Raw genomic sequence first — 12,479 nt, 5'->3', positions numbered from 1 at the left:
CTCCACTAAATCTGCGTTTTGGTCCTCTATTACCCAAATAAAAAATGTTTTGGTCAATAATTGCACTATCCAGATTCACAATGGGGACTCCAGTGTCTGGTCCACTCCTTGGTGCCACGTTTGGAAGGATATTCACAGCCACCTCTAGTTTCCTATCACTGTCCCCAATCTTCCTCAGACCATTTCTGATCTTTGGCTTCCTAATACTCATTCCTGGAATAGGGATCTCATTTATGAGATTTTTGATCAGCATGCTGCCAACACTATCTGCTCTATCACATCTGTGCCTTCTGACAGCTTGGATGTCGTCAAATGGATGCCTTCGGCTAAAGGTGCATGCTCTGCTAAAGAAGCTTTCAAGCTTCTTAATTCTCAATTGCAGGTACAGCTTCCGACCCAGGGTGCTAGGAGTGTCACCAATCAAGGTATGGATTTTCTCAAGAAAGTGTGGGCTCACAAATCCTTGCCACCTAGCATAAAGACTTTTACTTGGAGACTTATTAGAAGAGCAATTGCAACAGGAGCTACAGCTGGCAAACTTTCTGCTAAGATAAGCAAATACTGTAATACCTGCAACATGCTTGAAAATGACTCCCATCTGTTCTTTCATTGCACTTTTGCAAGGGCGGTTTGGTTCTCCTCCAAAACGCATTTGCGCACTTCTATTCTTCCTTTGGAACAGGATGGCGTACAGGAAATTATGTCCATCATTATTAAGCAGGAACATCACGGATGAAGACTTCCAGAGAATCTTGATCACTCTATGGTACATTTGGATGGCCAGGAATGATTTTCGGTTCCATAGGAAAAAGTGGTCTGTTTTGCAGGTTCACCATGCGGTCGAGGCAGACATCAAACTTGCATCACAATGTTTGGAGAAAGAGAACAAAGAAACAAATGAAATGAGCTCTCACCTTCTTCACAATGCCCAGTCTGGGCAAAGATTTATATCTTCTTTTGCAGGACAACATCGCCAACATCAGATCAGGTTGGGTCTGCCCAGCAATCAAACCAATTGCAGATATCCCTCCCTTCTGTCTGGTGCAAGAAGCTACTCAGATGCTTCTACCTCTCCAGATTCGGCATGCTCCTCTACAAGAAAAGCTGGCCTAGGTGTCTTCATCCTAGACCCCAGCAGGCGGTGCAAACTATATGTCAAGGCTCAGCTCCAACAAGGCTCTTCTGTTCTAATGGCAGAAGCTGCTAGCCTCACCCTGGCAGCTCAGATCACATCCTTGCTACGGCTGGAAGATATAACTTTCCTCACTGATAGTCAGTTGATGATGAACTTCTTCAATGGCTCAGATCTCAGCTCACCACCACACTGGGATATAAAGCCATTCACTCAAAGATCTATACATGCGGCGGCCGACACTAATGTTCAAGTGCTCAAGATTGATAGGAGAGCTTTCAGAAGCACAGAAAATGAATGTACTCCACCTAGCTTCAGTTGTACCAATGCTGATCATACTAGCAGATGCCCTATCCTGATGGCACTGCAGTCTGTACTTTGGGAACCATTCCACTTGATTGCAGCTTCTTGCTGCTAATAATAAAGTTTGCAGATTGTCAAAAAAAAAACTCATTCTTCATGCATATACTAATTATTAGCTTGTGAGGAATGAGGTGGTGATGGATCAACTCATTCCATTCCACAAGCCAAATACAAAAAGTGAGGAGTGAGAAGATGATGGACCACCTCAACCCAAACACACCCTTACCCAAGTTGTGGAGTTATTTGATCCATTCAGAGGTAGCTGGGATCAGGATATGGTATGTGATATGTTTTGGGGGGAGGATGCAAAAATAATTTTGGCTCTACCAGTGCATGAAGATCGACCAAATAAGCTACCTTGGAACTTTGACCCAAAGGGACTTTTCAGCGTGCGGAGCAGCTTACAAAGTTTGTCGGGCAGACCATGCGAGATCGAAACGGATGTGGCGGACCAGAGCAGTGGAGGCATGACAGATGGAAAAACAGATGTGTCCGAACGAAATCAAGCATTTTCTTTGGAGACTTGCCTTGAACAGGCACCCTTTGAGAAAGACTTAGGTGCAAAGAAGGATGAAGATTGATCCCATTTTTCCTGTCTGCGGTATACATGATGAGGATGGGGGTCACCTGTTCTTCAAATGCAAGATGGTCAAGCAGGCGTGGAGCCTGTTCAATCCAGATAGGGAATGTTCGGTGATGGCAAGAATGAACTCAGCAAAAGGGATCATTCATGTCGGTGTCTGATGACTGACAACACGTTACGATTGACGTCATCAGCGTCTTATTGCTTTCATGGCAGACGAATACATAAAACTCCCCTCAATGCATGGCTATATCTAGGATGTTTGGTTTGAGAAACCACTCCATCCTAAATAAGGTGGTGCATTATTAGTTAATTCCTCAAATTTGGTGGAATAGCTCTATTCCTCATACTAGTATTAATTATTGACTTATGAGGAATGAGATGATGATGCATCATCCTATTCCATTCCACGAACCAAACAAATAAAGTGAGGAATGAGTAGATGGACAAACTCATTTTCCAAACCACAAACACCCGCATCATGTCCCCTTTCGTCCAAAATTAACTAGGGGCAAAATTAGAACACTAATGGATATTACAAGAGAGCTGAAACCATAATACAATTAGGTTAACCATAATCGAAAAACTTCACATCTTTCGGATTTCCAGCACCGAATGTTTTGTACATGCAAACTATTTCTGAGACAAACAAATAGCTCATATATTGATTACCATGAAATTGACTAATCAAGAAAACAATTAGTGACAATAAGCCATCCTGCCATCCTTATGAATGAAAGAATCTAAAAGGAGAATGGTCACTGGAAGCTGTCTATAAAAAAGTAAATCAATGGTGACTCTAGTTCAGTTTAGTCTAGGGTCATTCTGAGGCGACACTTGAATGTTTTATCTATTCAGGCCTAATTTACCTAATTGTTACTTCATTTCATCATATAGAATGTGCTTACCGTCTCAGGTTCTTGCTGCTATCAGCTGCAGAATACCTTTTCATCGCTGTTAGTTTCTGTCCATCTGGCAGTTTAGCCTTCTTTGGCAGCTTCTCAAGTGTGACCTCATCGACACAGGAACTACTGCAGACTCGATTTTTCAGACTCCTTTGCGATCTCAACTCCAAGTAATCTTACATGGGAATTACTGGAGCATTTAAGCACTGCTGACTTCGTGGAATCTGAAGGGAGTTCTTTCGCTGGAGAAGCAGCCTTTGATAACCAGTAGTCTAAACACTGGTGATGGGGATCTAGAGCCTCGATTTCCTAATGAAGAATAAATGAATTTCTTTGTTAGATTATAGTTCCTGGTACTAAAAGTTACCAACTTTCAAAAGAAATGTTCTCGATCTCACTAAAATTATACCTGAATGATTTGTGGGGACAAGAACCCAAACATTTCAAGCCCATTTACAGAATCAGGTGGTAAAAAATTAGGAACGCCACATTTTCCAATTCTTTGTAGGTTTTCTATTTGTTCATTGACCTTGTCTCTAACAATATCCCAACAACTCATTGGTGAGGTGTGAGTGAAAGAGACATCAGGAACCTGCTCTAAGGTCACCTGTAATTAATTCAGCAAGAAATCTTTACTATGATCCACAAGAAATAAAAGAGAGTTCCACCATGAAAATAGAAGAACATGAGAAACATATTTATACCTTAAACAATGGTCCAAGAGGTCCAGCATCCAGGACTTCTGAAACATAAAAGCACTGCGCTATCGGATCTTGTATATTGTAAAATGTAACTCGACTTCTGAAACCTGCAATGACATTATTTACTCTACTTGCCACAATTCTAGAGGACCATTTTACTCATCCCAAATGCAAATTGCACTCGTTTATTACCTTTAGGAAAAATAGCTTGATTATTGAACCACTTTTTGCCAATCATTACCATTCCATAGTCTAGTGGCTCAACCTGGTGCCTTGATGTTGGCCTAGACGCTGCATCAGATCGCCCTGAAGCCATTACCATTTGACCAACTTGACCATCAGAATGCTTTGCCAAATTTCCAATGTCAACACCAAATAGTTCCTTAGTAGTCTTGCAAGCTAGGTCAGAATTGCTAGCTTGATTTCTTGAAGGAAATAGTAAGTTGGCTGAACAATTTAAAGACAATGAAGAACTGCACTCAGAGGTCATTCTAAATGGACTGTCAGTTTTCTGTACAGGCCTATGATCAAGAACCATCCTATCCTTACCATGCTCTTCTTTTATTCTGGAACTGCATGGTGGATCCTCTATGTTGAGATTAAGACAATTATTCTGGATTCCTTTTTCTTGCTGGAATCCTGCTGGCTTTTGAAGGTCATGGCAGTGATTTTGATTGCCACCAAATCCAGAAACAAGATTGGCATCAATCGCTAATCCTGAAAATTCTGTGCTTTTACATGAGTCCATCTTCCTGTGCTTCAGAGAACCAGATTGACAAACTAAGCCTAGGTGGTCCTCTCCCCAGCAACAAACTGCAGCCGGATCACCCTCCAGAGCTGCTACAAGACTATTAAGCTCCTCCATGCTATATCGAAACAATGTAATTTTCCTGTCCATTCCGCATGAACAAAGAAGATTCATATGGTTTAAGCAAGCAAAGCGGTTAGGTGTGCACTGGCAACTGACAGCAGACAAGTGCAGATCATAAAAGCATGAAAAGCACTCTCGGTCATTGGAATCGTAATCCTTGTCCATCTTCTTACTTTTCAAAGGAACATTCGCCTCCCATGCAGCACCCTCCATCTTAACTCTTGTCTGAAATAGTGAAAGAACACAATATAAAATATCAGTATGCAAATCCATTAAGAAGCAGATAGTAAGTTCCAATATTAGTAAGCTACTACCTTAATTGCACTTGTCAGGACTCCATTCTTTCCACATGTGTTCAGCCATCTGTATTCTCCTTTACCACTTTTGCAATTCAAAAGGTTCATCCAAAGTTGTCTGATAGCTTCTTTTGCAGCCTTCAATAATAACTTGTCATGTAATATTGATGTCTTGCGATGCTGATCTCTATAGAGCTCAACAGCACACTGTCCATGAGGCAGCCAATCCACAGGAGCGACATTTACTGCCTCCGCACAGTTGAAACCACAGTTGAATCCAGAATGGTATGCTCGTGGTAGTGTCAGAACGAACTCACCTGACTTCTGAACAGCACGGTAAACAGAAACTCCTTCTGATTTTAGAACAGATGGAGATAACTGTGTAACCTGCTCCAAGAAAATTCAGAATGAAAATGGATGAGATACATATGTTCTCTAGCACAGGAGGAGGAATTCTTCACATCACAGATAAATAATTGTAAAACATTGTTTACAGAAATCAGCAACAAACAAAACATCTCTAACAACTAATAGCCATCTCATAATGTAGCAATAGATCCTACAAATTATATGATCAATACCAGGTAATAATACCAAGTACGGCATTCATGACAAAAAGGAACAATGTACTGCTTTTAATGCTTAATAGCTTTAGTGGTAATTCAACTATGTTATGTCAGAACAAAATAAAGATGAACTTGGCAGTAAGTCACTACATAGCGATCTGCCAATTATATAACAGAAAAAAGTGGTTACCAGCTCATGAAGTAGGTCAGGCTGTTCTTCAAACAGTTTGGGTAAGTTTTTTCTCATAGATTCTTCCAGCTTTACTGCCTCACCACCGGGGACACCATACCAAACTTTTGGTTCACCAAAATGCATGTAATTCAGAGAATAAAGAAAATGGTCTTCCACATGCTGCAGCAAAGTAATATAAAAAGATAAACTAGAATGTGCTCCATGAACAACAATATCATAAATCATTTATGCACTTTTGTTCCAACCACGATATATATCAATGTAATCCAAAACGAACACTGAACACTCACACTATATAATTTTTTGCAGCGTCAATCCCAGTAGGATCTCTTTACTGAGTATGGGGATCCACATTTCATGAGAGAAATGGTGAAACAGATTAGCTAAGAATCTTACCCAGCAAAATGAAGAGAAGCACATTCCTACATAAAGCCATGGGACAACAACACCAGATATATCCTCATCTTCAAATGAGATAACAGAGCCAGGCAGCCGTGGCAGATTATTCAAGTTCCAACAAGACACACCATGTGGATCTTGCTTATTTCCATCTGAAGAAGACAATTTAACAAAACCACTGCCAAAGGTTGCAGTGTCCAAATCAGCACCATAATCCACCTAGGCAAAGGAAGTTTGACATCGATAAGTAATAATTTGATAAAATACATAACAACATGATCTGTGTATTATCTACAGACATACCTCAACTTCATCACTAGGGCCTACGACTATCCGCCAATATTCTCCCTCGATTTCCTCCACTGATGGTTCCCATATTTTCATGTGGTTCTTAATTTCAGAAATAGAAATTTCATCACTCCCTTTCATTCCGAAATATTCCTGCTTGAACTCATCAGCATATTTCTGAAACTCCTCTAATGTGAAATCAGACCCAGATTGAAAGCCAAATTTCTCTTCGGAGTCCGCACTTGAAGTAGGACATCTGTGTGTCATCCCAAACCTCAGTCTCTTTCTTCTCTTTCTTTTCCTCTGAACTCGAGGTTGTGTTCTTTTCTTTGTGGGCTCCCTGTTTTGAAGCTTGTCAACTTGTTGAACTCTAGTATTGAACTCTGTACATTTCCAGAAACTCTTCTCCTTCAGAGGACACGGAGGTTTCCAAGAAGATGGTGGAATAATACGACAAATTCCATATCTTTCTGCTTGCGGACGAATGCTAGCAATGTATCCGATTGCATCCTTAAATTCCTGTCAGAAAACAATATTATTCAAATGAAACTATACTGCTATTTCTTGTAATACTGCTCGAAATTAACAAATTCATAATAATTCTTGCAAGAAACATCAAGTTACCTAGTTTTTACATGTCCAACCTTGATAATTTTTAACATATTGGTGGACAAACATTAAAAGGTTCAACTACATGAGTTCTAAAGCAACAATGGAAAGAACAAAGGAGTACTATCTTATCAAGCATATCTCATTGCACAATTTTGAGCAGAGACGTATAGTCTACAAACCTCTTCAGTTGGAGTGAAAATTGGGGCATCATCAATTTCAGGTCTCTGTGATTCACCTGGATGCCACTTTCCACATGTCTACCCACAAAAAATGAAAGGGGGATAGCTAAGTTATATACATAATAATCAAAATATCTGAACAAATCAATTTGAATCTTCTCATCGTCTTACAGTTGTAGCTCCGTCAATGTACTCCGTGAAACTTCTTGATGAGCAGTGATCCTGAAACAAATAAAAGTTAGCCATTCTAGTGTCAACTTTGTTGCATGAACATTCCACTAATCCACTTTGTTTCGAAAGTATCCAACACCCTCAACCTAAATTTTCAAAATAACTATGTTATGATGAATTTACCAGAAATATATAATTCTAGCTGTTTCCGTACATTATGATTTTGTTCAAATAATGTATCCCCAGTTTGCATTTGAGTTCAAAATTTGTTGAATCACCAATGGTATCATGACAAAAAAAATATGTGCAAGTGCAACCGAGCAGAATAGAAACAAAATATGAATCAATTCGATAGGTTCCTTTCTCAAAATTGAGAAACCAATAAAATCATTTTCCTTAAAAAATGATTTTTTCTCCCAAATCTTTCACGTCAAACGAACCCATTGTTACTCAGTAATTATGCAACTTAATGGATGCATTCATATATCAACTGATTCAAATTATAGCAATTTAGAAACATGGAAATTTCCTCCCTTAAGGTCATATTATCTGATCTGCTGAAAAGTCCTCCCATCCTAATCTGCATCAAACACATTCCCATCTGCAGATCAACATATGATCGCTATGGATCTACTCAATCACCTAACAGTGCCATCCAATTTAGTCAGGATCCAGTACCAAACAACCAGCCTCACAAAATCCATGCACGGCAAGAAACAGCACGTGCAGCAACACATTTGCATCTCCTCAATGCAACCAGCACATAATACTACTACTCTAACCACACAAAAAAGGGTATCTTTGTAGCTCGATATGCGGTCGCCCATAACGAACAGTTCTTGACCATATAAACAAGGAAGGAAACGGAGCAAGAATAGAATACACGGTACAAACAATGCCTGATCTGCGTGCATATGTGCAGGAGACCCTTACATGCGAGGCCACGGCCGTGGCGCCGGGCTCCGTCGAGGCCACCGCGCTTCCGCTGCCGCTGCGCATTCGCTTCTTCTCGCCGTGCCGCGCAGGGTCGGCCTCCTCTGGGCAAGCGGAGGAGGAAACCATGGGCAAGATTTGGTGCGAAGAGGACGACCCTACCCGTGACGGAAAAGAAGACCTCGTGCAGTCGTGCTTCTTTTACGGGAGGAAGGTAAACGACCACGTCGCACGTGCCGCGCAGGTGAGCCCCGGTGCGGTGTTCGGACTCGACTCGCATTGGCATAGGGCCGATTATGGATGAAAGCGGGAACGGGAAATTCCCGTACTGAATCGACACCGAATACCGAAATTCTCGACTGAATATCGTTTTCTCGGGAAAAAAACAGATTCGGGAAGAAATCTAGGAAAATACGGTGAATCCGGAGTTCGAAATCGGTTAAAGTGATTTTCCGACCGAATTAGTGGATCTCGTATTTGTTCGGGAAACTACCGCGGGAAATTCAGGCCTCCCATGCAAACGGCCCAACCCACCCCGCCGGCCCTGCCCAAACCCCACGCCGTGCGGCCACAGTCCGTCGCCCAAACCCCACGCCGCAAGGGTCTTTCAACTCGCCCGCACGCCGCAAACCCTAAGCAGTCACGGGGCCAACCCCAAATCCCCAATCTTCGGCTTCGGCAGTCTCTCTCAACTCGCCCGCACGCCGCCGCCCGCCGCAAGCTCGCCCACGCCGCATTCCCTCCTCTCCGGCTCTCCCTATCAGACTCTTAGTCTCTCTCAACTCTCAAGCACCTCTCCTCTCCTGGGCTCCTGGCGCCTGGCGGCCTGGCCTCCCTCGGTCCCTCCTGGTGCCTTGCCTGGCCGGTGGCCGCCGCCGTCCGACGAGGCGACAACAGATCCACGACTTGGGGGTTAGGGAGGCAGGCCGGATGCCAAGATGAAGCCACCACCAAGTGCGCAAGCTTCTGGTTCTGCATCTACCTCATCCGCCTCCCAGCGCCGCCTCTTCCTGGAGCCACCCCCGCCGGTGAACAGCAGCACTCTCGCGCCTTTTCCAACGGCAGGTAAAGATGTGTGAATTAGTGTATGTTTCATTTATTGGCAAAGATGTTAGATGTGTGAATCACTACATGGGATTGCTTGTTGTTAGGGATGAAACTAACAGATGAATATTGTCCCCTTGTATTTTATTGCTTGTGTGTTAGATGAAACTATCAAACTAACAGATGCATGAGTAAAAGTAATTGAGTAAGGTCCAATTGCTACTGTCATTTTGATTCCCAAATGAATGTTTTAGATTCATATTGCAATTGCAACCAACAGATGCTGCTGTCATTTTGATTCCAATTGCAAAGGCCTTCGCTTCTTCTTGCCCCTCTTGCTGCAGAAGGTTGTGAACCTGATGAACATTTTGAATATAGCCCTCATCTTTTGGGCATCGAGTTTTAGTTGACTCTCATGTTTGTGTTTGATTCTTTCCCTAAGCTTACCTTTCTAGCGGGCAATTTGAACCCCCTCGGCTGCTGTTTTTTTATTCCAAAAGCTCACCTCGGCGACTTTGGTCATTGGTTGCTTGGTTGCAATTGGAATCAAAATGATAGTAGCAATTGCGACTTTGGTCATTCCCAAACCAACAGATGCATGAGTAAAAGTAATTGAGTAAGGTCCAATTACTTTGGTCATTTTGATTCATACTGGTGTCTTAGATTCACATTGTTGTGTTCTATTCTTGTCTTGGCAGGATCTAAGAGGTCAAGTGAAAGCCCTGGTAATTGTGGTAAAGATCTTGATATATGTCTATCTGTATCATCTGCAAGTGCAACTCCTGCATCTAGTCCAAGTCAAGGTGGCAGTGCTGCTGCTGGTGGCAGTGGTTCAGGTTCAGGTGGTGCTGATGGCAGTGGTTCAGGTGGTGCTGGCCTAGAAGGTGCTGGTGGCAGTGGTGCTGCCATTGCAAGTGACATACGTGTTGCTAGGTGCGAGTGATCTAGGTGCTGCTGTTGCAAGTGACATAGGTGCTACTGGTGCAAGTGATAGAGGTTTTGTTGCTGCTGGAACAAGTACTGCAAGTGCAATCAACATTGACGGCGATGAGCCTGTGCAAGAGGGAGATGTACCTTGTGGAAAGAGGCACAAGAGGTGCACATCCAATGTATGGCCGTACTTTACCAAGAAGAGAGTGGTCGTTGAGGATAATGGCAAGACATATGTTTAGATGTGGGCTTATTGTGATTGGCCCAAATGCAATCACAAGGGCAGATGTGAGAGCAACTATGGAACAACTGGATTTTGGACCCATCTGAGGGTGGCACATAGTATAGTGAAGGGCCAGCAGCAGCTCAAAGTGGAAAAAGATGGGGGGAAAGACATGACTGCTGTGGTACCATACAGGTATGATGAAGAGGCTAGCTTGAGAAAGTTTTACTTGGCAATAGTCATGCATGAGTACCCATTTAATATATCTGAGCATGAGTATTTTGTTGATTTCATCAAATCCCTACGTCCTACCTTTCCAATCAGATCTCGTGTTACTATTAGGAAAGAAATTATGAACATGTTCTTAGCTCAAAAGGAGAGGTTGTATAGCATGTTCAAATCTGTCTCTTGTCGGTTTAGTGCCACCATGGACATGTGGACTTCAAATCAGAACAAGTCATACATGTGTGTAACTGTACATTGGATAGATGACAATTGGTATATCCAGAAAAGGATTGTGAACTTTGTGCATGTATAGGGCCGTCATACTGGTACAAAGCTCTCTGAGACATTTACTGAACTTATGGTTAAGTGGTATATTGACAAGAGAATGTTTGCTCTAACCTTGGACAATGCATCAGCAAATGAAGTAGCAGTCAAAGACATCATCTCTGATCTAAGGGCCAATGCTAGTTCAACGGCTTTGATATGTGATGGACTATTCTTCCATGTGAGGTGTGCTTGTCACATGCTGAACCTTGTTGCTAGGGATGGTTTGAGTGTAATCACACCCACAATTGAGAATATTAGACAACTAGTTCTTGCTGTCAAGGGATCCCCATTGCAATGGGAGGAGCTCATGAAGCGTGCAACTGAGTGTGGGCTAGATACAAACAAGGGTCTTTCACTTGATGTGTCAACCAGATGGAATTCCACGTATTTGATGCTTCGAGATGCTTTGTACTACAAGAATGCATTCATGAGGCTTAAATCATCAGATCGTCGTAGGTATGAAAAAATCACTCCTTCTTCTGGTGAATGGGCCATGGCATTTAAATTGTTCCAATGCTTGAAGAAATTCTTTAATCTCACTGAACTGTTGTCTGGTACTTTATATCCAACTGCAAATCTGTTCTATAGAGGGTTTTGTGAGATAAAGATTTTACTAGATGAATGGTCTGTTTGTCAAGATATCACTATTAGTGCAATGACTACTTCTATGAGTAGGAAGTTTGAAAAATATTGGAAGAAATCATCCACTACACTTGCTCTTGCCTGCTTTCTAGATCCTAGATATAAGAAAAGGCTTATCGAGTTCTACATGAGAAAATTCCATGGCATCTCTGTAGCAGAACCTCCTAAATTATAGGACCCACATGCACTTGTCACTGTCCAACGACTTCTGATGGCTATACATATGTTCCTAGTAACTTAGGAAGACTGTTGGGTGTCCTCGGGGAACCCCAAATCATTCATGATTTCCGAGTAGAATCACATTACAGAGTCATTGTAGTATTACAACATTTATTCAAATATCTACATCAGAGTAAAATAGCGGAAGTCTTAGGATAACTTAGTTTACAAACCAGTTATTTCAAACCTTACAAACTAAGTTCGATAATTATTACAAACCATAGTAGTAGTGGAGTGGCATTAGTATCATACAACACACAAAATAAGCATCCTGCCCAAAGATCACACAATCACTTATCGTCATCGACATGAACAACAGTCATGCAGCAAGGTCCAAAACAGACCTGCTCATGAGGCTCACCTACAACAAGGGTCAACGAACCCTGAGTACAAAAGTACTCAATAAGACTTAACCAGAATAAAAACTAAAAAGACTCAGGAATGCAGGCTCAGGGATTCAAGGTATGGCTTTAGCAATAATCAAAGTTCTTTTGCGAAAAAGCTCTTTAACAAAATTCTTTACTTCAACATATAAACTTTATAAGAACCACATATGAATCTGCCATGATCCATAATCAGATCATGAACTTCATATCAAACTCTTTCTCAAACCTTACTCAAGTTTTAGTTATTAACTACGATGATGAACAATGAGTTGAGTCTCCTTAACTGAGGAG

At 41.9% G+C, this 12,479-nt stretch overlaps 1 protein-coding gene and 1 pseudogene across 1 annotated transcript; one reads left to right on the top strand and one right to left on the bottom strand.

The window, feature by feature from the left end:
• Nucleotides 1-2,625: 2,625 nt before the first annotated feature.
• Nucleotides 2,626-8,384, bottom strand: LOC136515059 (lysine-specific demethylase JMJ18-like; annotated as a pseudogene).
• Nucleotides 8,385-9,130: 746 nt separating this feature from the next.
• LOC136515616 (uncharacterized) lies at nucleotides 9,131-10,179 on the top strand. Its single transcript, XM_066509153.1, has 2 exons — nucleotides 9,131-9,257; nucleotides 9,935-10,179. Exons 1-2 carry the CDS (start codon nucleotides 9,131-9,133, stop codon nucleotides 10,177-10,179), a joined length of 372 nt encoding a protein of 123 aa, XP_066365250.1.
• Nucleotides 10,180-12,479: the final 2,300 nt, after the last annotated feature.

Source organism: Miscanthus floridulus, chromosome 17 (genome assembly GCF_019320115.1).
Source record: "Miscanthus floridulus cultivar M001 chromosome 17, ASM1932011v1, whole genome shotgun sequence".
In the NCBI taxonomy this organism is placed as follows: Eukaryota; Viridiplantae; Streptophyta; class Magnoliopsida; order Poales; family Poaceae; genus Miscanthus; species Miscanthus floridulus.
The sequence above is the reverse complement of the archived record's forward strand: the minus strand, read 5'-3'. Positions and strand labels throughout refer to the sequence as shown.

What these genes read in the sequence shown, in the direction of transcription:
- LOC136515616 (XM_066509153.1), top strand. Translation starts at nt 9,131, where the DNA reads ATGAAGCCACCACCAAGTGCGCAAGCTTCTGGTTCTGCATCTACCTCA. An exon ending in CGCGCCTTTTCCAACGGCAG is followed by an intron (nt 9,258 to 9,934) that starts GTAAAGATGTGT and finishes TTGTCTTGGCAG; the next exon opens with GATCTAAGAGGTCAAGTGAA.